Source organism: Silene latifolia, chromosome 2, assembly GCF_048544455.1.
Source record: "Silene latifolia isolate original U9 population chromosome 2, ASM4854445v1, whole genome shotgun sequence".
Taxonomy (NCBI): domain Eukaryota; kingdom Viridiplantae; phylum Streptophyta; class Magnoliopsida; order Caryophyllales; family Caryophyllaceae; genus Silene; species Silene latifolia.
Genome location: NC_133527.1, coordinates 144268392 through 144290327, shown reverse-complemented (window position 1 = coordinate 144290327; position 21936 = coordinate 144268392). Strand labels below are relative to the sequence as shown.

General features: G+C 35.2%; 1 protein-coding gene, 1 long non-coding RNA gene and 1 pseudogene across 2 annotated transcripts; all 3 read left to right on the top strand.

Moving 5' to 3' along the window:
* Positions 1-3260: 3260 nt before the first annotated feature.
* Positions 3261-6675, top strand: LOC141630517 (uncharacterized). The gene is made up of 3 exons (XR_012537507.1): positions 3261-4054; positions 4213-4348; positions 6448-6675. It is a non-coding gene; the product is annotated as an uncharacterized LOC141630517 (long non-coding RNA).
* A 1237-nt stretch (positions 6676-7912) lies between these two features.
* LOC141641414 (uncharacterized) lies at positions 7913-11188 on the top strand (annotated as a pseudogene).
* Positions 11189-14139: 2951 nt separating this feature from the next.
* Positions 14140-20416, top strand: LOC141643061 (26S proteasome non-ATPase regulatory subunit 7 homolog A-like). Its single transcript, XM_074452082.1, has 10 exons — positions 14140-14506; positions 15806-15898; positions 16011-16092; positions 17565-17661; positions 17923-17998; positions 18158-18216; positions 18337-18459; positions 19266-19323; positions 19431-19516; positions 20073-20416. The coding sequence occupies exons 1-10, from the start codon at positions 14320-14322 to the stop codon at positions 20139-20141; spliced, it is 930 nt and encodes a 309-aa protein (XP_074308183.1). The 5' UTR covers positions 14140-14319; the 3' UTR covers positions 20142-20416.
* Positions 20417-21936: the final 1520 nt, after the last annotated feature.

The window sequence follows — 21936 nt, the reverse complement described above, 5'->3', positions numbered from 1 at the left end:
TAGTTCTGTAGATACCCGTATCCGTCGATATTGGAATTTATAGAGAACCCGACAAACACCCAATGATGATAGGACACATGTATTCTTTAGTTGTCACTGTCATTATTTGGAGCTCGTTTTACGATGTAGAATGGGCGTCGTCGATGAAGTATTTTATTAATTTAAATGATATTTAAATTAATGTTTTTTCAGTGAGTTCATTTTATTAATTTAAATGATATTTAAATTAAAGCTTTTTTTCAAGGTGATTTCAATTTAATTTATTTTATTTTGAATTTATTTTCCCAAGTTTATTTTATTGAAAATAAAATAAATATTTGATTTGAAAAATCATTTTATGAGTATATTTGATTTGAAAAGTCATTTATTTTAATGGGTTAATTGATTTGAAAAATCGATTTTAAAAGCGAAGAAAACGCGTTTCAACCATGTGTTTTGAGTTCGATTTTAGCTCGGTTTTTGAGCCCGTTTCTTTTGCGAATTGGCACGAATCTCGAGTACACTAACCCACCTAAGCCAATACCCATCCACCCTTGTTCGAACCCCCCAACCACGGCCCAAATTCTCGTCCAAAACAAGCCCCAAACAGCCCGCACCAAACCGAAGCGGCCCTGTTTTGGCAGCTCAATCTCGAGCCCAAAACCCGCTCCAAACACCACCAAAACCCGTACCCATTAACCCTAACCCATACCCTAGTATCCTACCCATATTATCCTAGCTTAATCACCAAGAAAACCCCCCTCAAACCCTCACAAAAACCGATGGACAGCAGCCATACGGGATTGAGCCCGACTGCCTCCTCCTCTCTTTTAACCTATTTTAAACCCTTATAAATACCACCCCTTCACCATACATTCAGGCCTCTAAGTTCTACATACATCCAACCGTCACCCACAAGCTTCAAACCTCAGAAACAAACCCTAAACATCCTTCAAAAACCCTAAACAAAACCGACACACAAACTGAAACTGTTTGTGTGTCCTCTTCGAAAACCCTTTCGTTCCTCCATCAAACCTCCATAAAAACTCGAGTTTCTTGTTCCTAATTAACCACATAACATCCATCTACACATTAGACAAATATTTACGAGCCAAATTGCCCTTGAGAGTACACGAAATCCCTCGAAAAACAGAGTGAAATAACACTCTGTTTTCGCGGTTTCTTCTTGTCTGTCCAGTTCTGTTTGTGCTCGTTTTTCGTGCCCAATAACCCAAAACGAGCAGGAGTTGCTTTAAGATCCTTGTTCTCCTCTCTTTCTAGTTTCCAAAACATCTTTTAAATCGAATTTTTGTCGTGAAACGAGGGAGATATCACTGTTTTAAAATCGCTGTCCAGAAACTTTCCAAAACGCGTGTTTGCTTTATTCTTCGTCGACGACGGCCTCTCGAGATAAAATCTACCATCGATTACGACCCAAGACGGTGTCAACGATACATGTAGGTTGAGGGTGCATCAAATCCCCTTTTCTCTCCTTTTTTTATTTCGTTTTCTCATGTTTTTTTTTAGTTTGTTTTTTGTTTGTTTTTCGTTTGTTTATCGTTTGTTTTAATTTAACTATGAAACTAGTTAGTCCGAGTATGAGTTAAAGTACCACCATGAACACCCGCGTTGACTTGAGATGGGAAAAGAAACCGCTAGTTCTGTCGGTCGTACACCCCCGTCTCATTTACATATCCTCGTGTTCAAGGTAGGGCATAAATAAAACAATTGTCTAACTTCGTTCTTCGCTTTCGACCCCCTTTTGTTTCGGCCAAATCGACATACCCTAGGACCCGTTGTATGTTAGTTTAACCTCTGATTGTTAACCTATGACGTATTTAGATGACATTAAATTAATTTAATAACCTAATTAGACACATTAGGGTGCATCGACATAGCTTTAAAAATCAACTAACAATTCTGTAAATAATTGAACGCATCTTTCTTATCACTTGATTTCTCGCTAGCATAGGAGTGCGTGATTAGCACCTTCCTATTAACACTCGACGAGTAAGCGTTAATCTTATGATATCTGACCTAATTGGACCCTTAGGCCGTGTAGAATAACACACTTTGCGCGACAATCAATCAACTTTGTTTCTAACTCGTTTTCTAACTTGTTTCCTATCCCTTTTCGCAAACATTCGATCTAACCAATGAATTTAACTTAGGAACTAGGTTGACCTTATCTTGGCCGTTGGTTTGGGCCGTGGCTTTAGGCCGTGGGGTTGGCCACGTCTTTCTTTGTCTCGCTTGTTTCTTACCTTTTGCTCTTTGTCGTTTGTTAGCTTGTAATTTATCGTTTATTTATCGAGTTGTAACTTTCGAGTTTATTTTACTTCTTTTTGAGTCAAAACCTCTTCAAAAAACCTTGGTCTTGTTTGGTTAGACGGTTGTTCCCAATGCTTGTAGAAGCGTAGTAAACCGCGTGTTGTCTAAAGCAACATGGCCCGGTTTATGCTAATGCATGCTTTGGTGCGTAGCCCTATGTCTAATTCGATGAGATTAAGCGTGAGCACGCATTACGAGGAGTGACCCAAGACCGTGGGTCATGTGAGCCGTGGGCCACCCCTCATGTGCACGGTTTTCTAGGCCAAACGGCCGTGTGCGTTGTCGTGTATTGTTTTGTATGTAGAAATTGTATTTAGATCGAGTTGTATCTTTAATTCGTTGTCGTGTCGGCATGAAATGCCTGGTTTGTAATAGGTAGATCCCAACGGCTCCCCCATTCCCCCTTAAGCCTTGCTTGTTTTATTTTGTATGTTGTTAGATCAATCAACCCACATGCTAAATTACAACTTTGACAAAGTTAGTTTAGTTGCATCTAAAACGACATAGAAATTGTTGTCACATGATAGGGTTAAAACAACGTTTGCATATCATACATCGCAGTAGCTATGACCTTGTTTGAAATCCGACACTTGACTTAGTAGAGGCCGTTATTGACGGGCGGGGTTGGGTGTCCTTATGGGCTTCCCAACACGTACCCTCACCCCTTACTCAAGATCTATGGTTTGTGGATCCGTCTAAATACCATTGGATTACGAGAGTCATTCAAATCGAGTGATATAGGGTACAAGTCTTTATCTTTAATCACTCGTAGTCGATTGGCTTTATGCTTTTCGATGAAAGGTGTAAAGTTGACTTGAACGGTTCCAAGTTCCCAAAAAACTTGGTGGCGACTCTAATTTGTCTTAATTCGATTCGAAAGAACCTCGAGTCGATTATGCCGGGTGTGGATCCCTCGGACGCAGTTCCCGAGGGCCTTGTCCACAAGTTCACATGTCTCGTATAACTTCACATGTATCTCTTCCCCCTCCTTATATCTTGTCTTTACCATTACACTTTTACAATCATTCTGACCAACAACCTTGTAATAATCAGCCTCACCATTTCTTACCTTCGTGACAGCTACCTAATCCGAGTCAACACCGAGCCCGTTACCAACCAACACTCGTGCCTAACTCACACAATACTACCCCAAACACCATCATCCCTTTTCGATCAAACAACCACCAAACGGCATTTTAACTTCGTTTAACCACCATAAACTCCACCACAGGACCATCACTCATCCTCCACTTGTTCTATCCTTTGCTATGCAGCCGTCATCCCTCCTTTTCCTTTAAAGCTACCCCTCACACCTCCACGTTTCTGAGCTTTTCGACACCCACCAGAGAACCAGTCACTTCCATATACGCCACCGTCGATCACCAGGTCGAGCCTTGGTAACGTTGTGACGAAACCGCCTTTACCTCTGTTTTGCTCCTCTGTTTTCCTTTGTTTCGGAAACGGAAACTATGGCCTATCGCCATTGTTACCGCGACCCACCTTTAACCTGCAACCCTAAATCGATACCAATGCCGCATCCCTGCTCTGCCACGACCACTATTCATCACACCATCAGATTCTTAAATCGTATCCCACACTTGCTCGCGCATCACCTCCGTCTCTGCCACCATCAACCATGCCCACGCCGTCACCCTGGTTGCTGGCGAAACACCACCACCGTCAACCGACGTCGAAACCACCGATGCCGCCTTGCTTGCTGCCGTCCCATGCCGTTGATGCCGCCGTAGGTTTCGATTTGGTGACCCAAATCCCTAAATCAATTTGGGATTTTTTTTATTCAACTGGAGTTACGTTATACAGTAACTCATATCGCCCCCTTTTCCTTCTTTTATATGATACATGTTTGGCCCGATTTACTAACTTGACCTTTCGTTATGCGAGGTTTGACTGACGGGATTCGGTTTTGGACTTCTTTGGCCATGATGACGGATTTAAGACGGACTTGTGACTTTATTAATAACGATTATTTATTAATAAATCGGATTAATAAACACATCCTTTTATTTCACTAACTTCGGTAACCCGACCTTCTTCTATCCCACCTTAATTTTTACAAGACTTGTTATGCTAATGTTAATGAATATGTTTAAATATGAATTCCGTAATTTGCTTGACTATTAAAATTTGATTAAGACCGCTAAACTATTTTTTTTTAATAATGCCATGAAATATACATTTGTACTCCTTAAATGTTTAATTTAGTTAGACTTGCATGTTAAAATTTCATGATAGCAATTGATTATCGTTGTGTTATTTATTTTCTCACCTAGAAACATGATTAGGGAATATAATTAAAACATATCTTGATTGGTTACATTTATTTACGGTTGTGTGACGTATGACTGACATGTTATCTCATAATTTTTGCATTACTTGTTTAAGTGGTACGTAATCTAGTGAGATGTTAACTTTTAAATGAGTAATAATAGATTAGCTCGTAACCACCAGCCTAAAGGGATCATATCTTTCCGCTTTAAATATAGCTAAAGATAGAGAAGATAAGTTTAAATTTTATTAAATATTAAAGTCTAATAACAATTCTTTTAAAGGTTTGAAAGTCAAAAGTTTCGATAATGTTTTCAAATCTAAAATGGTTTACAGGATTTAAACGTTTCTCCAAATTACAAGGAAAGTTACTTAATAAATAAGTGACTTAGTTCATATCTTTTAAAAAAAAAGTATTAAACTCCTAGTTTCTAAAAATATTTGAAATGATTTAGTAGTCCTTCCAAATGATTTACATAAAATGTTTATTAAATAACCAAATTTTATTAAAAAGAAGATCGAATAAGCTCTTTAAAAACGAAGCTTAAACTTAAGCTTACTATAGTAAAAATCTAAATACCTTCCTCAAATAAAGAATTTAGATATAATAAATTCCAAATAAGATTTGCCAAATCCTAAAGATTTCAGAAAAGATAAAGCAAGACGAATTTATGTATGTTTACGTTTCTTATTCAAAAATTTCTAGCACTCTGGGACATGTCCCTTAAATGGGACCGTTGAGACCAGAATATCAGTAAACGGTAACTTGGGTATTCCCCTTGAATGGGACCTCTGAGCCAAGTGTTGTTGTATTGTCGATATGTTGAGATGGTCCGCATATCGATGTATCATCGTCTCTATGAGACATGTTTGAGTCTTCCATGCTACATGTTGGGCTCTACCTTGGTAAGGTTTAGGGATCGACGTGATGGAAGAATGCTTAGAGAGCTTATGCTATACAAGTACGGACAGCACATCCCGAAGCTGCGTGTGGAGGGATTGTCGTTAGGATAGTAGTCGACCAGCTGCCACTGAGGAGCTGCGTGTTCCAAGAAGTTGTGGAGTGGGTATATGTGCATATATTGACAGGAGCTTGATCAGCTTTACTACCTTTCAGATATCTTGGCAATTATTGATTCACGGTTGCGATCGTGTGCAGACCTTGACGGTTGCGATTGTCTTGGTGCCTCGAAGTGTATGGGACATGTCACTTAAATGGGACCTCTGAGTCCATTCATTAGCCGTCTGTTCTTCCCCACGGTTCTGGTTGTTAAACCAAGTCAACTTAGTTGTCCGGTCCTACTGAGCACTAGGGGTGAGATGTAAACCTCCTAGAATCGGTATGATTGGCGGGATTGATGTTCGCATTCGTACTTAAGGTGAGATGCAAGCAGTGAGTATGCGTGTGACATTAGTAGTCACGTCCCGTGCTTATTTGTTAATAAAACAAAGGTTTTTAAAAGAAATGACTACAGTTTTTACTCACATGATACATGTTAGACTTATCGATGAAATTGTTATATGATGAATAATGTTACTGCGTGATAAAGGAAGATCAAGGTAATAATGTCACATGTTTGATGATTGGGACTTGTTGTGCTCACATGTGCTTAACTTTGTTAAGTGTTGTTGTATTACTAAAATGGTTTCTTAACATCTTTGAGTAATACTGTTGTACCATTTGTATATCAAGAATGTGGTGATAAGAGAACTTACGTGATGTATGCTTTATGTGATTCTTATTTATGCATATCATTCCCATTCGCATTCCTGCTTTTGAATGATTAAGGCGATGATAGGAGAATGGTTAGGTTACTGTCGCTCAACGACTTTTGTTTATATGTTTTCCAGGTACCAAGAACGAGTTAGATGGAGGCACCCTTAAAGGGCATTCTGGGTTAAGAGAGGAACTTTTAATGTTGGTTTAATTTGTAATTAAATCTCCCGACTAAATTATTTAGCCATGTGTAAGTGATCCATGACGATCTGGATTCATTTTTTTAGCAATGACTTAGTTTTATTCCGCTTTTATCCCTTAATTAAGTCATTAAAAATCCGGGTTGTTACACCTTGCCTCTTTGTTTTCTTTGTCTATGTCTTTTTATATTAATCTCCTCATATTCTTAGGTGTTAAAAACCATTAAAATATTTAGTGTGCCATCTTAATTAATTAGGGTGCACTAACAATCTAACAAAGTTAAATGCTAAATTAATTAAGTATAAATTAAAGACAAAAGATAATTATAATACAAAACTATTTTGAGAGATTAGTAAACATTAGAATTGGAAAACAAAAACTGAAAAAAAATGTAGCATTTACAAGGATGAACACAAAAAATTAGTCGTATATAAAAGACTAATTTATGCCTCTTTGTTTACAAAAGAGTTCATGACCTTGCTTCTTTTTTTGTTTGCCAATGCCTTTGTATATTTATCTTCTTATATTCTTAAGTGTTGAAACCATTAGAGCAATAGCAATAGTAGAACTTTATATAAAGTTCTTCACATGCCATGTCACAATGCACCAACCCCAATATTTAAGAATTTTTGTTCACAATAGAAGAACTTTATATGAAGTTCTTAGATGAAAAAAAACTATAAATAAATAATGTAAAATGGTTTCTCACATTTTACAAAGTTATATTTATTGGTTGTACATTTTTCAATATTTTAGAACTTGGTTCTTATTTTAGAACTTGGTTTTTTAAAAATAAGAACCAACTTTTAAATGCAATAGAAGAACTTTTGAAATAAAGTTCTTGGTGACAAACTCAATACTAAGAGCTACTATTGCTATTGCTCTTAGAATATTTATTATGCCATATAAATATGCTAAATTAGTTAAGTGTAGTAGCAATTATTGATGATGACATGGAATAAAAGTAATTGTTTTAGCAATTATTAATAATGACATGGAATAAAATTAAATATTTTTACTAGCCTTTTAACTATATAGTATAGATAGATAGATAGATAGATTGTGGCTCAAAATGTATTTTTTATTTACATGTTCTCATTACAATTGTACCTATTCTATCACATATATACTGTATAGTAACCATTTTTATTGGTACCTCACTTTATAATATACGTATCTATATTACTACTTCCTGTACCATTATAGTAGTATAGATAATACAAACTCATATTGAATTCTTGTGTCTATTATATAGTGTGTTTTTTTGTCTTTTAGACAACAAAATTACTAAACGTCACCCCTATTTTACTAAACGTCGCCCCTAATTTTATTTCAACTTGACAACTTTGCCCTTCTCTCTCTAAAAATATTCTTTCCTTTTTTTTCGATAAGTCGAAAATGGGTGACGATAATCCATTTTTCCGATACATGTGTGAATCGTATAGTAATGAAAATTCGTACAATTACGACGGAAAGCAATTCGAAAATGATTGGAATGCTGAAAAACATTACCGATATTACAATGAGTATGATAGTTATGATCAAGGCGAGGGAAGCGGTTATGGTTACGATGATAACAACACGGGTAACATGGAAAAGGGAATCGGTTTTGGAATGCCGAACAACATTATCGAAATTAGATATGAATTATAGTATTAATTACCGATGAATTAACAAAAAAATAATATTGAACTAATGAATTAATGAACTTTTTGCCTATGTTAGACGATGATTGATAACATAAACGATAAATAATGACGATTTAAATTGGATAAAAATTGACTATTAAGAGCGAAAAACTTTAATCGGCCATAACTTTATGCTCGGATGTCCGATTTTGACGAATTTTTTTTTCAAATCGCATAACTTTTCGAGACGAACATAGGCTAGTTCGTGTAATTTACATGAACTGGCCTAGGCTGATTCGTGTAAATCACATGAACAGGCCCAGGCCAATTCGTGTTTTTCACACGAATGAGCCACTTTCCAATTTTTTTTTTACTATTGTGTTCGTCTCGAAAAGTTACGCGATTTGAAAAAAAAAATCGTCAAAATCGGACATCCGAGCATAAAGTTATGGCCGTTTGAAAAGTTATGTTTTTAATTAATCGTTTTTGTTATTAATTATCGTTTATTAATATATGAAAATCAACGTTACTAAAATATGTAAAAAAACGAAAAGTGATATGTGGTTTTTTTTCGATTTTTTTGTTATTTTTACGAATTTTTTTGTTATTGTTGTTCTTATATACGTTTTTTGTTATTTTTTAAGCGGGTTTTTAAATTTTTGAAGCGGAATTAGTTTGAATACGGAAATGAAAATAAATAAGATGGTAGTGTATAATGGAGCAAGGGGCAAAATAGTAATTTGTTAGGGGTGACATGAGTAAAACTAGGGGCGACATTTAGCAAACCCCTTTAGACAATCCTATATTTTCAATGTCACATAGATGTAACTGACAAGAGATTAGTCTATTTAAATTTATACTTTTAATTCATTTTTAAAAAACTAATCTGAGTAATTAAAAATAGGGAAGGCATAATTTCACTACTAAAATCAATAGTGCCACTCATATTTGCAAGATAATGAATAGTAAGGTACCCTCAAACTACCTTGTATTTTTGTGACATTAAACAAAAGTGTAGTGTCATTATCATTTCCCTAAAAATATATTGAGACCTTTGATAATTCAATGAAGTATTGTATACTCACTTCGTCCCGGTCATTTTTTTACGTATTTTATTTTAGGGTGTCTTGTATCCACTACTTCGATTACTCGGCAATTCATTTTTAACTTTATAAAGCAATATCTTTCGTACTCTTTACTATACCTCATAAATCTTTAAAATATTGATATTAATAATTAGAAGTATATAGAAGCATTTAAAAGAAAATAATAAAATTTAAATAAGCTTTAAAATATACTAAATGTGATCTCTATAAATAGAAAATGAAAATTATAAACTAATAAATTTTATTTATTTAAACAAGTAAAATTAAATTAATAAGAGCAACTCCAATGGTATACTTTTTGGACCTGCTTGCAATTTACCTAAATTGTCTAGCTACAACATGACCATTGGGAAAGAGAAAGTATGATATGCTTGAAAGCAGCCCCTGCTTACACAAGCTACATGCTAGAATTAAAAGACAAAAATGTACATGTAGAGAAAACATTGGAAAGTAAAGTACACAACCATTTTTCATTTGTGCGTGTAACTCAATTGCTAAAAAATAGCAAATCCACCAAAATTTGTGGAGGAGTTTGTATTTACTTCCAAAAAATTTGATTTTTTGTTGCTACAATATTGAACGACACCCTTGACCCTAGTGATACTCCATATATCATGCAACAGCTACTTTTTATTTAAAAAAATTACATAATTTGTCAAAGCTACTTGTATAATAACCTTTTATAATAACATTAGACAATTTGATAAACTTTGCTTTTATTTTCTTCTACAAATTTTCTATATTACATTTATATTCTATTTAAAAGTACTACAATATTACGTTAGATGGAAAATTCAGATTCTCCATTTAGTGAATATTTTGACTATTTACGAAATTTTTCCAATATCGAAAATCAAAATTCATCACAACAATTGTCAAATTTTCAAACATCGCATATTAGCTCTTTTGTCGGATCGTAGATGCCCTTGGAAACCACACTACATACTTTCAACAAAGAGTTGACGTAGCAAAAGTAAAAGGTTTGTCCCCTCTTCAAAAATGTACTGCTGCTATACGTATATTAGCTTATTAGCTTATGATACCCCGGCTGATGTTATTGACGAGTATATTAAAATTGGCGAAACCATGACTATAGAGTGTTTTTTTAAATTCTGTACTGCTATTATTGAAGTGTTTGGAGAACAGTACATGAGAAAACCAAATGCTAATGATGTCCAACGATTGCTTAAAATGCACGAGGAATGTCATGGATTTCCCGGTATGCTTGGTAGTCTAGATTGTATGCATTGGGCATGGAAAAATTGTCCAACAGGGTGGAAAGGACAGTATACGAGAGGTGATCATGGATATTCGACAGTCATGCTTGAAGCAGTTGCCTCTGTGGATCTATGGATATGGCATCATACTTTGGTGTAGCTGGGTCAAACAATGACCTCAATGTGCTTAGTAGATCGAATTTATTCCAAGATAAATTACAAGGTATAGCTCCAGAAGTTCGATTCACGGTAAATGGCATTGAATATAAGACGGGGTATTATCTTGTTGATGGTATATACCCTGAGTGGGCTGCTTTTGTTAAGAGCTTTCCACACACCCGAGACCCAAAAAGACTTTTATTTAAAGAAAGACAAGAGAGTGCAAGAAAAAACGTGGAACGAGCTTTTGGAGTACTACAATCTCGTTTTGCTATAGTTCGTGGCACAGCGCGTTCTTGGCATAAGAAGAGGCTCCATAATATCATGGATACTTGCATTATACTTCACAATATGATCGTCGAAGATGAGCGTCACACATATAGCAGAAACTTTTCTCAAGACAACTTTTCTTCAGATGCTGTCAATGATGTTCGACAAGGGCATAACATAGATTTTGAAACATATCTTGCGAGGGATGCGACAATCCGAGATAGGCTAATGCATCATCAATTGAAGGCCGGCCTCATGGAGCACATTTGGACACGTTTTGGCAACCAGAACTAAGATTTTAAATATGTTATATTTTTTAAATATATCTACTCGATCATGTTTATTTATATAGGTATTTTTCTCACTGTTTTCTCGTATTTCTTTTTAAAAAATAACTGTAGGCTCTAAATTCATGTTTAATAAAATTAAAATACTCGATGTGATAAAATTATGCATCTTAAGAATTTAATATATTCGTACCAAATATATATATATATATATATATATATATATATATATATATATATATATATATATATATATATATATATATATCATTTATGTGATTTTATGGCAAAATTATAAACTTTGGATGATATAAAATATTGAGGTTGAATAATAATTAAAGTTGAAAAATTAATTTAATTTGTAGGACCCATATAAGCTACATGGTGTTGTAGCTCACCACTAAACGACTTTGTAGCCGAAAAGCAGGGTTGCTTGAAAAGCCGAGGTGGAAATCCAAGCTACAAGGTGATGTAGCTATCCACTGGAGTTGCTCTAATAAGCCCAACAAAACCAATAAACTTTGGTTTTAAAAGAAATTAGTCTGCCAATCATAGATTGCCATGTGGCAACCTTTTTCGCTCGTGTTACAATCACGTGAGCTAATTTGTGGTTTTCCTTGCAATCACCGAATTACTTGGGCTTCTGTGTATTGTGGTTTATACAAATTGTTTAATGAGACGGTCTTATCGTATTAGACCAGTCCATTAACTACTAAAAGCCCAATACATTAAAAATGAATTAGACAAAAATTAACTATATGCCCAACTTTCTAGTTTCCACACTACACTCTACGCTTCAGTTCTCTAAGTCTCAACCACTTTAGTTGTTCTTTACACCTTCGCTTGAGTCAACTTCGATTCTGCCCCTGAGCCATTGACGCCGCCATGGATGACAACCTCAACTTCAATATCATACGACGACTTATATTATTCCTCTGTGCAAATATTTATTCCAAGCAATGAATTTATTACTTAAAACCTTATGTTCTCAAACTAAAATTAATAGTTATTAATCTAAAAATCCTGCTTGACAAAAAATAAAGTAATATTGTAATTTTTAACTAAAAGAAGTGATAATGTAGAAACTTGAGTTTTTGAAGATAATTATATGGAGTTTTCAAGTTAAAAGAGTTTTAAGTTAAAACTTTTAGATGAATGTGGACAAGTTTAAATTTGTGAGCTATCTATTTAAACGTGTTAGTTTTTTCTAAATTCATAGTTTTCAACTAAAAATTCATAGTTTTCAATAAAAACCATAATTACTGTTGTTAATATGAAAAATTCATCATCAAATTACAAACCTTGATAATTGTTGATAGTAATTGTACATCAGCATCCTTAGTCTTTAGTTTTAATTCACCGAACAATGGTGATGAGAAAAACGCAACCTCGAAAGCGGTAAGAATATGGATTGCATAGGCGGTAGAATATGTGGCGAGGGTGTGGATATAGATTTCGGAAGCGGGGGAAGAGTTGGCGGTGATTAGGAAAAGGACGGTGGTGGTGATGGTGATGGTGAATAGTAGTGATGGAGGGCAATAGCGAATCCATAAAAATTTCTTTCCGGGGTCCGAATTAATATTTAAAATTTATATACACATAAAAAAGTTATAAATTTATTTTTTTAGCCGGGAAATTAGACAAAATACGCAAAGAAAAAAATATATTTTCGGTGTCCGCGCACCCCAGAATGGTCTTAGTAGATCCGCCGCTGATGGAGGGTGTGTAAAGGAGAACTAGTAGATAGTTACGATAATGGACGAAAGAAGTTTTTAATTTTGTTGTTGCTTAAACTCTTTTTATTGGGTCAATTTCTTCTATTGGGCCGTTCTATGTTATAAGACGGTCTTATATGAGAGTTATTGTAAAATTTACGCTAAAGTTGACAGGGGTCAAGCTACTTGCATAGTGTATTTGGCCCAAAAGTAGTATTATACAACCGCCTCAAAGTTGTTGAGTTCTTACCCGAAGTTGTTGAGCTATTTTACGAAATTATTGAGCTTAATAATTATTCTGTTAAACTCAATAACTTTGTATCATAGCTCGATAGTTTTGTTAATAGAGCTCGATAACTTTATAATAAAGCTCAACTACATTGAATAAGTTGTATATACAACCAGTTGTATAATACATTAACTGGCATGACGCCTGCACAGGTATATGGAGATCCGCCTTTGATAACTTAAATTGTAAAGCTGATATATTAATTAGATGAAAAGGATGGTGATGTACTTCAAAGTTTTATCTTAATATGTGAAATAACATTTCACCAAAAAATATATATTTAGTTATCAAAATCAAATATTTTTTCAGAAATTATTAACTAATTATGGGAACTTCTAGTGATTCGTCTAGACCTATACATAAAATGGTCTTATAAAAATCTCAATCTCTATTCATCGTCGATACATTGCTCTGAATCGTCGACAATATTTAATGAACTTCCCAAATTGCCCCTCATAACCCAAACATTTCAATCAAACTATCGACAAACAATTTAATCGACCAATCGAAACTAACAACTAATATCGAATCGAATAACAAATAATTGAAGAACCTTAGATTTGATCCACAAACCGAAACTAATCGATGCAAAACGAATTGTTGACGATTGCAAGTTCCGTCGCCGGAGTATATATATATATGTCGAAGGCGAAATGCCGAATAGCAGCACCCGATAAAATTCAGTAAGTGGATTATACATCTGATGTAGTACATCATATGATATAGTTTTTGAGCATTAAGATAAAGTTTTTGAATTTTAATTTAAAACTCAGAAAAATTTGATTTTTGTTGTCATAAAACTAAAATGTAATTTATAAAATCTATAGAACTCAAAAAAAAAAAAAAATACACAAAAACTCAAAAACTCATTTAGTGTGAGCTAGTACATCTGATGTACATTCCTTTTTCTCGATAAAATTGGTATATAGTGGGCCGGTAGCTGATAAACATAATGGGCTAAATAATGCAAACGGACTGGAAATCCGAGTCTCCTAAACTGACTAAAGTATATAGAGAGATACTCCGTAGTAGAGAAAGCAAAAAGGAAGAAGATTGTCTAACAAGCAAGTAAGAAACACAGAAGTTGGTTTGGAGAAAGACAATAAATTTGAAGAATCAACAATCTTGAAAAAAATGGATGTCATAAAAACGCAGCAAATTTCATCTAGACCGATTGAGAAGGTAGTCGTACATCCATTGGTATTACTCAGCATAGTAGATCACTACAACCGTGTCGCGCGTGATACCAAGAAGCGCGTCGTTGGTGTTTTGCTTGGTAGCACTTTTAAAGGCACCGTCGATATCACTAACAGCTATGCCGGTATCCTTTTTCTCTTTTCTAATTTTATTATTTAATCTGCATTTTCTAATTAGGGTTTCAGAATTAGGGTATTGTGTTCAATGTTTTCGAATTAGGGTTTTTTTCAATCTGTTAAAGATGCGTTAGCAATTAGCATGATGTTTAGGGTTTGCAATTCTAGAATTAGCTCATACTTGCTGGCTACTACTCTTAAGTTGCTGGATTCGCTACAGAATTGCTAATTGGGAGTTGGATATTTAGGTAGTACTCCCTTTGTCTCATTCATTTGCTTACGTTTTTTTTATTCTTTGTAAGGGTATTTTAATCAAAGATAAACAAATGAATGGGACGGAGGGTTACTATTTTGGTGGAGCTACAGTTCAATTTTACCCTTTGGGATAATGCTTTTGTGCAATGCATTCTACATGGAAAGGTTGTTGATCTTATTTGTAGACATGTTGTTTGGTTCTTTGTTGGAGGTGGCTAGTTTTGAGGTTTGAGTCTAGCGTTTATGTGGTTGTGTTTGGGGCATCACGAATTATTATCCAGAGATTTGATATGATTTAGATGCATGAGGCAATTATTGGGGGAAAAAATAAGATACATGGATATAATGTCATCCACAAGAGATTAGTTGACTTTGCGGAAATAAATGCAGTGATTAGTTTTAGGTGGAAGCAACAGCAACAACAGCAAGAATAGAGACTTAATTGCAAAATGATTTGGGGTCACTTGATTGAGTTTCAAATTCCGATTCATGTCCATAAAGTGTGACATGAGTTTTTACACTAGTTGCCACAAACCTGTTGCAACTCTGCTCCTTTATCCGAGCTTAGGTTTGGCAGCAAGTTTCTTAACACAGTAACAGGCGGTGTTCTGTTTAGGTGGACGCCTGAATCAAATTTACCGAGTTTCCAAATCTTTTAGGTTCAGTGAAGTCGAAGAGCGCCTGCCGGAAAGTGTGCATAGAGGGATCTTTTCCACACTTTTATTTACCTCTTCATGAGGCTTGAACAAATTGTATTTGCAATATTGCCTTTGGAAAAAGTTTTGCTGAACCTGTGTGACTGGTATTAGTGTCTGTATAACACTTAAGGCATCATAATATTGTTATATTGTTTCGAACATTCAGGAGAGCATTGCTGTGAATATACTTCGTCTCTCGTTATCTGTATTTTTATGTTTTATGTTCTAGTGGCTCTTTTCATATTTCATTTATAAATATTCTTGCTTCAAACTTTAGTTACAATGTGCATTGATAATTTTTTTTTATATACATGAACTGTTTGCTGATGAATTTTCTGAATCTGAACGATGCAGTATCATTTGAAGAAGATGAGAAGGACTTGAGCATATGGTTTCTTGATCATAATTACCATGAGTCTATGTTCTCCATGTTCAGGAGAATAAATGGTTAGTCTTAATTAATTTACAAAATGCTATAAATACATTGCTTATGACTTGTGAGTGTTGAGATATATACTACTTAAGATGATATCATGATGTGATGCTCTCCTCAATTCAGCTAAGGAGCATGTGGTCGGATGGTATAGCACTGGTCCCAAGCTACGGGAGAACGACTTGGATATCCACCGATTATTTAATGAGTAGGTTACCTTTTCTCACTTGAGGTCTGAGTATGTAAATATGTAATGAGGTTGGCTTGATGCTTTCTGTGTGTTGCTATGCTCAGTCTTCTGATCTGTAAATAACTTATTTTATTTCGCATCTCATTATAAATTGTAAGTGGGTATCCACAAACGATGCCCTAAAGTATGAATCCTAGTAGCCGGAGATCTTCTGTTAACATGGTTGCTAAAGTAATATTAGGACTCACCTTGTGCCTTAAGCCCAAGCATCATTCATTAGAAATGCTAGTTTTGAGTAAAATTGGGGATTAAGACTACTGAGATATTCCAATTTCTCCACTTAACCTTCAACCTAAAATGCACATGCTCATTTCATTCAATTAGGATTCCATTTAAATCAATAAGTCCAACCAGATGTCCTGTCTTCACTTGATTGGGAAACTGTGCCTTGCTTTTTACTTCTATACTTTTACACAGAACCCCAGCCCTGCTGCGGTATTTTTGCGCCAATAAAGGGCTGCATCAACCCCGTATTTTATGGAAGAAGGGAATTTCCCTTCCTAAGAGGAAAAATAAAATTTTATTTTTTCATCAACCCCGTGTTTTTGGCTTGTTCTCCCATTTCCATTCATAATCGAAATTCTAAAATGCTCATTTTTAATAAACCCGGGAAAAAACGACAAGAATGAGATTTGACTAGTAGATCTAAATTCACTTTTGAAAATGTGACTTTTGCTTAAACCCCGTATTTTCGGTTGTTCTCTGATTTCCACTCATAATCTCAATTCGACAGTGTGACTTTTGCATCTACTATAGGCTCGTTTCATAGATTTCACTCGCCCTCGTGTTAAAGTTAAAAAGACCTATTTTTTCTGGTTTACGACTAGGGGAACCTTAAGTCCTTTGCGAGTGTGTTAACGATATTAATCTTACTTCACTATAAAGGAAAAATCTTTCCTATAACTATAAATGGACCGGCATTGACATTTGCTGAAATGGGTCTAATCCTCAGAGTCTTATTAAAACATTGATTGCACATAAAATTAGGGCTTGTCATTAGTGAATCGTAGATATTTCTCATCTCGTTGGAAGAATCTCTTGCAGACGTAACTTGACATGCTAAAAGAGCGTGATTGATAACTTATGAACTCTGAGACCTGAGAATGTGGTGTAGAATATTTGTATTGGCTTCATGTGACTAGATAACTAATTTTATTGAGTTAGCTGTGTGGAGAGTAGAAGAGTAGTAGCCTTTCCAACCTACACTCAAGTGTTTTCTATACCTTGTATTCTTCTTTGAAGTTTTAGCTGTTTAGTTGGTTCTTACGTTGTGTCATATCTACATGAACCAAATGATGGAACATTATTCTGAATACTTTTTTCTTATTTTAGGAGCACAGCGCTTTGACTCTGGACATGTTTTACTGTTAGCTTATTTTTGCTGGTACATAATTGTTTCCCTTGCTTTACATCGGTTTGCGGTTTGGCAGCTATGTTCCAAATCCAGTCTTGGTTATAATTGATGTTCAACCAGAAGAGCTTGGAATTCCTACAAAAGCATATTATGCTATTGAGGAGGTCAAAGAGGTATATATATGGAGAGTTGTCCATTTCTAATTTCAGAGTAGTTTCTCGACCTTACAATTGACATTAAGCTTTAAAACTAAACAATTATGTTTTCGGCTGACCATAAGCGAGCCTTATGTCACATATGGCTGAGTCTAAGTTTTTTCTCCTTTCATATTGGTCAAGTTTAACTTTTTCTCCTTTCTGGATTCGGGCAGAGTCCAGTGTATCATTTTGTTTTGAAAATATAATTTGTTCCATGTATTACATCTGTGCTCACAGAATGCAACACAAAAGAGCCAGAAGGTCTTTGCCCATGTTGTTTCAGAAATTGCTGCACATGAAGTGGAGGAAATTGGTATGATTGCTGTATTCCATTTTTTTTCTCAGTGAGTGCTGTCATTTGTAGTTATTTGCCCATTCTGCTGTTCTTACAATGGTGAAAGAGTATGCTTGTCATTAGACCATGAAGTTCTTGACTGCTCAATTAACTTTGAGACTTGTTCAATACTTGCAGGAGTAGAGCACTTACTCAGAGATGTGAAGGACACAACTATCAGCACTTTGGCAACAGAGGCAATTCTTCTATACTTGTCTAGTTTATGATGCTTTCAGAAAACAGGACCTGGCTTTGTGTAAGGCTTTCTTTCAAGTTCTGATTGGGCTGAACTCTCATTCTTTATGCGCAATGTTCAGGTGACTGGGAAACTTGCAGCTCTCAAGGGACTAGATGCGCGTCTACGGGAGATTCGTGGTTATTTAGATCTTGTTATTGATGGAAAGCTCCCTCTTAACCATGAAATATTATACCATTTGCAGGTTTGTCATCCATACTTTTATTATTTAGGCTATGATAGATCTTGCTTCCTGGTGGCATTGTGCATTGTGACCCTATGATAGATCTCACATCCACTTTATTTAAAACAAAAAAACATGTCTTGTTTTGGTCATATTTAAATGTGCTGAAAACTGTAGAGCAGTTTCATCAATTATGGTTCTTGCTTCTGTCTAAAATTCATGTTGCTGGTTTATATAAGTATATGATTAGTAAACAATAAGATTAACTAGTGCCTCAAAAGTCAAAACACTTCAACTTTATAGCTTAAAAATTTGTAATGTTCCTAATCTTGAAAAGCCATAGAATAGGTTCACCTTTTATTTTTCTTAGCGTAATCCCCTTGTGAGTTCAATGAAGATTATGGTTGATGTTGTGTCTTTGTTTCAATAATTATGAATAATCGGGTGTACGAGTCCTGTATTTGGTTCCCTTGGAACTTGGTAACTAAAACAGTTTAGCAATATTGGAAGTAGGAAAGTCTGAATTAAATTTCATGTTACACTAGTCTGAAGTTTTACTTGAAAATTAGTTCACTTCTGGGGGAAAAAACTTATTTCCTTTGCAGGAAACAAATGTATTACTTTTTACTATTTAAATATATCCCCCTCGTTTCATGGAAACCTTTGTTGATGGTCTTCAATCTTCATTGCCTGTGTCATGTATCGTGACATTTGGAAATTTGAAGTTTCTCTAATCTTATTCATGAAAACTTCTTTCTTTGTTTGGTTTTAATATTACTCTAAACCCTATAGGCCTATATCTTATTTGTTTGTGGGATTTCTTGCAGGATGTGTTCAATCTTCTCCCCAATCTAAGCGTTCCAGAATTAATTAAGGCTTTTGCTGGTATTAAGATATTGATTGGAATTTACTTCTCACAAAATTTCACTTTAGTTATTTTGTGTTCCTGTTCATTCCTTCGTTGATCTTGAGCCGGGTTTTTCTTTTTGCAGTCAAAACAAATGACATGATGCTGGTTATCTATCTTTCTTCTCTCATCCGTAGTGTGATTGCTCTTCACAACTTGATTAACAACAAGGTAAGTTCCTGTGCTGAACTTTAGAGTGAGATGCAAAAGATTGCCTAGTTGTTTCGAGTATTTGGTTAAGATTGTATGGAGGACTCACGTTTTGAGTTTTGAAGTGACTATTCTTATCAGGATATTACTGCGTTTATAATGACCAAGTAGTACTATGGTTTGTATCTGCTTAGACCATAATGCCTAGTGGCATAACCAGATTCTCTCTGCCCATGCTCCTTTGTTTATTGTTTGAATATTTTTTCTCTCATCTTAGGCTCAGAATTGAGAGACTTTTATTGAAATCCAGGTACTCACAAATATTTTGGCCTATGTGTCTTCTACACATTGGGCGCCAAATTTTTATTATTAGTAGCTTGCGAAAAAAATGAAGTTATCTTTTACATGTTAATGGATTGGTCATGGCTTTATAGAGAAAAGTATTCCTCGAGGAAAAAACAACCTTTTCAGACAGCTCACTAATGTTTAGAAATTAGAAACTTTGGTGTATGTTTATTTATATGAGGCTGGCCGTCTGGTTCATGACACTGATTGTTGTAAATGTTTCGACTTCCAGATGCTTAACAAGGAACATGAGAAGGCAGAAGACTCAAAACCAGTTGTTGTACCTGCTGCAGCAAGCTAAATGCAGTATCTTGGGCAGGCATTAGAAGTTCGTTAAGGGATTCAGGAGCGTTCAAATTCGTACGACTTGTTTGAGAATTAAGGCGAAAGTTTTGTCAATGTTTAACTCCTAGAAATATTAGCCTTTTCCTAATGGAAATTTGCTTTTGTAATCCAACGTTGTCTCGTTCGCTTTCTCTAGCTTGAGAAGGCCATTGAGAAGATGATCTATGTACTAAATTCTGCATCGACATTTGTTTGTGCCATTAAACTTCAAAGTCGGAAGCTGTTCCATGATATAAGGCCTCGTTTGGTTCACATGGGAATCAAATGCACTTGTTAATTTGCAATGCACGGTAGTTTAATTCCAACATCAAAATTCACATGAATAACAAGAATCCGTTTGGTTGCCATGTTGAAGTTCTAATGACCATGAGGGGGTAGGCAGTTAAATATCCCCATCATGATTCCTTGGAGTTTGAAACTCCTCCATTTTACAAAAAATGGGGTAACCGACTAACAAAACAAGCTCCAAAAACCACAATTCATGAGATTTTAGAATTCCCATGAATTTGGTGGACAACCAAACGAGGCTTTAAGTTTCATTCATGTTCATGTGATTTGAAGCTATCTTTTACCGTAGTAACTGAATATTTAGGAACAAATAATGAAAATATGGTACCAAGTACTCCCTCGTTGGTCATTTGTTTACCTTTGATTTTAGCACAAAAATCACGGAAAGGGGAGGATACCATGTGTAAATGGTATTGAGTGTGTTAGGAATTTATTCCCTCCATTATGGAGTTTATGTTTCATAAGAAACATGCGTGAATGCATTTCTAATTCAATGAAACTTGCTTCATTGAAGTCACTATGATCACTAACATAAATGAGAGTTGTTTCAAGCACTTACGTAGTCTAGGAGTTATAGCTTATTATTAGCTATAAAAGAAGATGCAAGCTACGTAGTTTTATCATCCTCATTGTATATCTATTGAGTGATAACAGAATTCCTAGTGCGACTATAGTGAGGACGTAGTCAAGTCGGTGAACCTCGTAAATATTGTGTCCTTGTTATTTTCGATTCTTATATTTATTTATTTATTTATTATTGTGTGTGGCCATACCAAAAATCCCTACAAACTGGTATCAGAGCCCGGTTGGGCGGGTGAGGGAAGAGTGATCCACTAAAATTCACAATAATGGAAGGAGGTAAAATTTTGTTCGATAAATTCGATGGAATGATTTTCCTTTCTGGAAAATGCAAATAACAGATTATTTGTATTCAAAGAATCTACATCTTCCTTTGGAAGACACTAAGCTGGATTCCATGGAAAAGGATGAGTGGGAAAAATTGGACAGACAAATGCTAGGTGTGGTGAGATTAATACTGGCACGAAATGTTGCATTCAATGTGATGAGTGCAAAGACGACATTGGACCTAATGAATGTCCTAGAAAATATGTATGAGAAACCATCAGCCACAAATAAGGTTTTCCTTATGCGTAGGTTGTTTGGTTTACAAATGCAAGAAGGCACCACAATGGCGGATCATATTAATGATTTTAATGTGATCACAAGACAACTTAGCTCCGTAAAAATTGATTTTGATGATGAGATAAAAGCATTAATTTTATTATCCTTGTTACCTAGTAGTTGGGATACTACAATGACTGGAATTAGTAGTTCGCAAGGTCAAGAGAAGCTCAAGTTTGAAAATGTAGGTGATCTAATTCTAAGTGAGAGCATTCGCCAAAATGAATTAGGTGAGACGTCGGGAATCAATGGGAGCGGATTAATTGCTGATAATAGAGGAA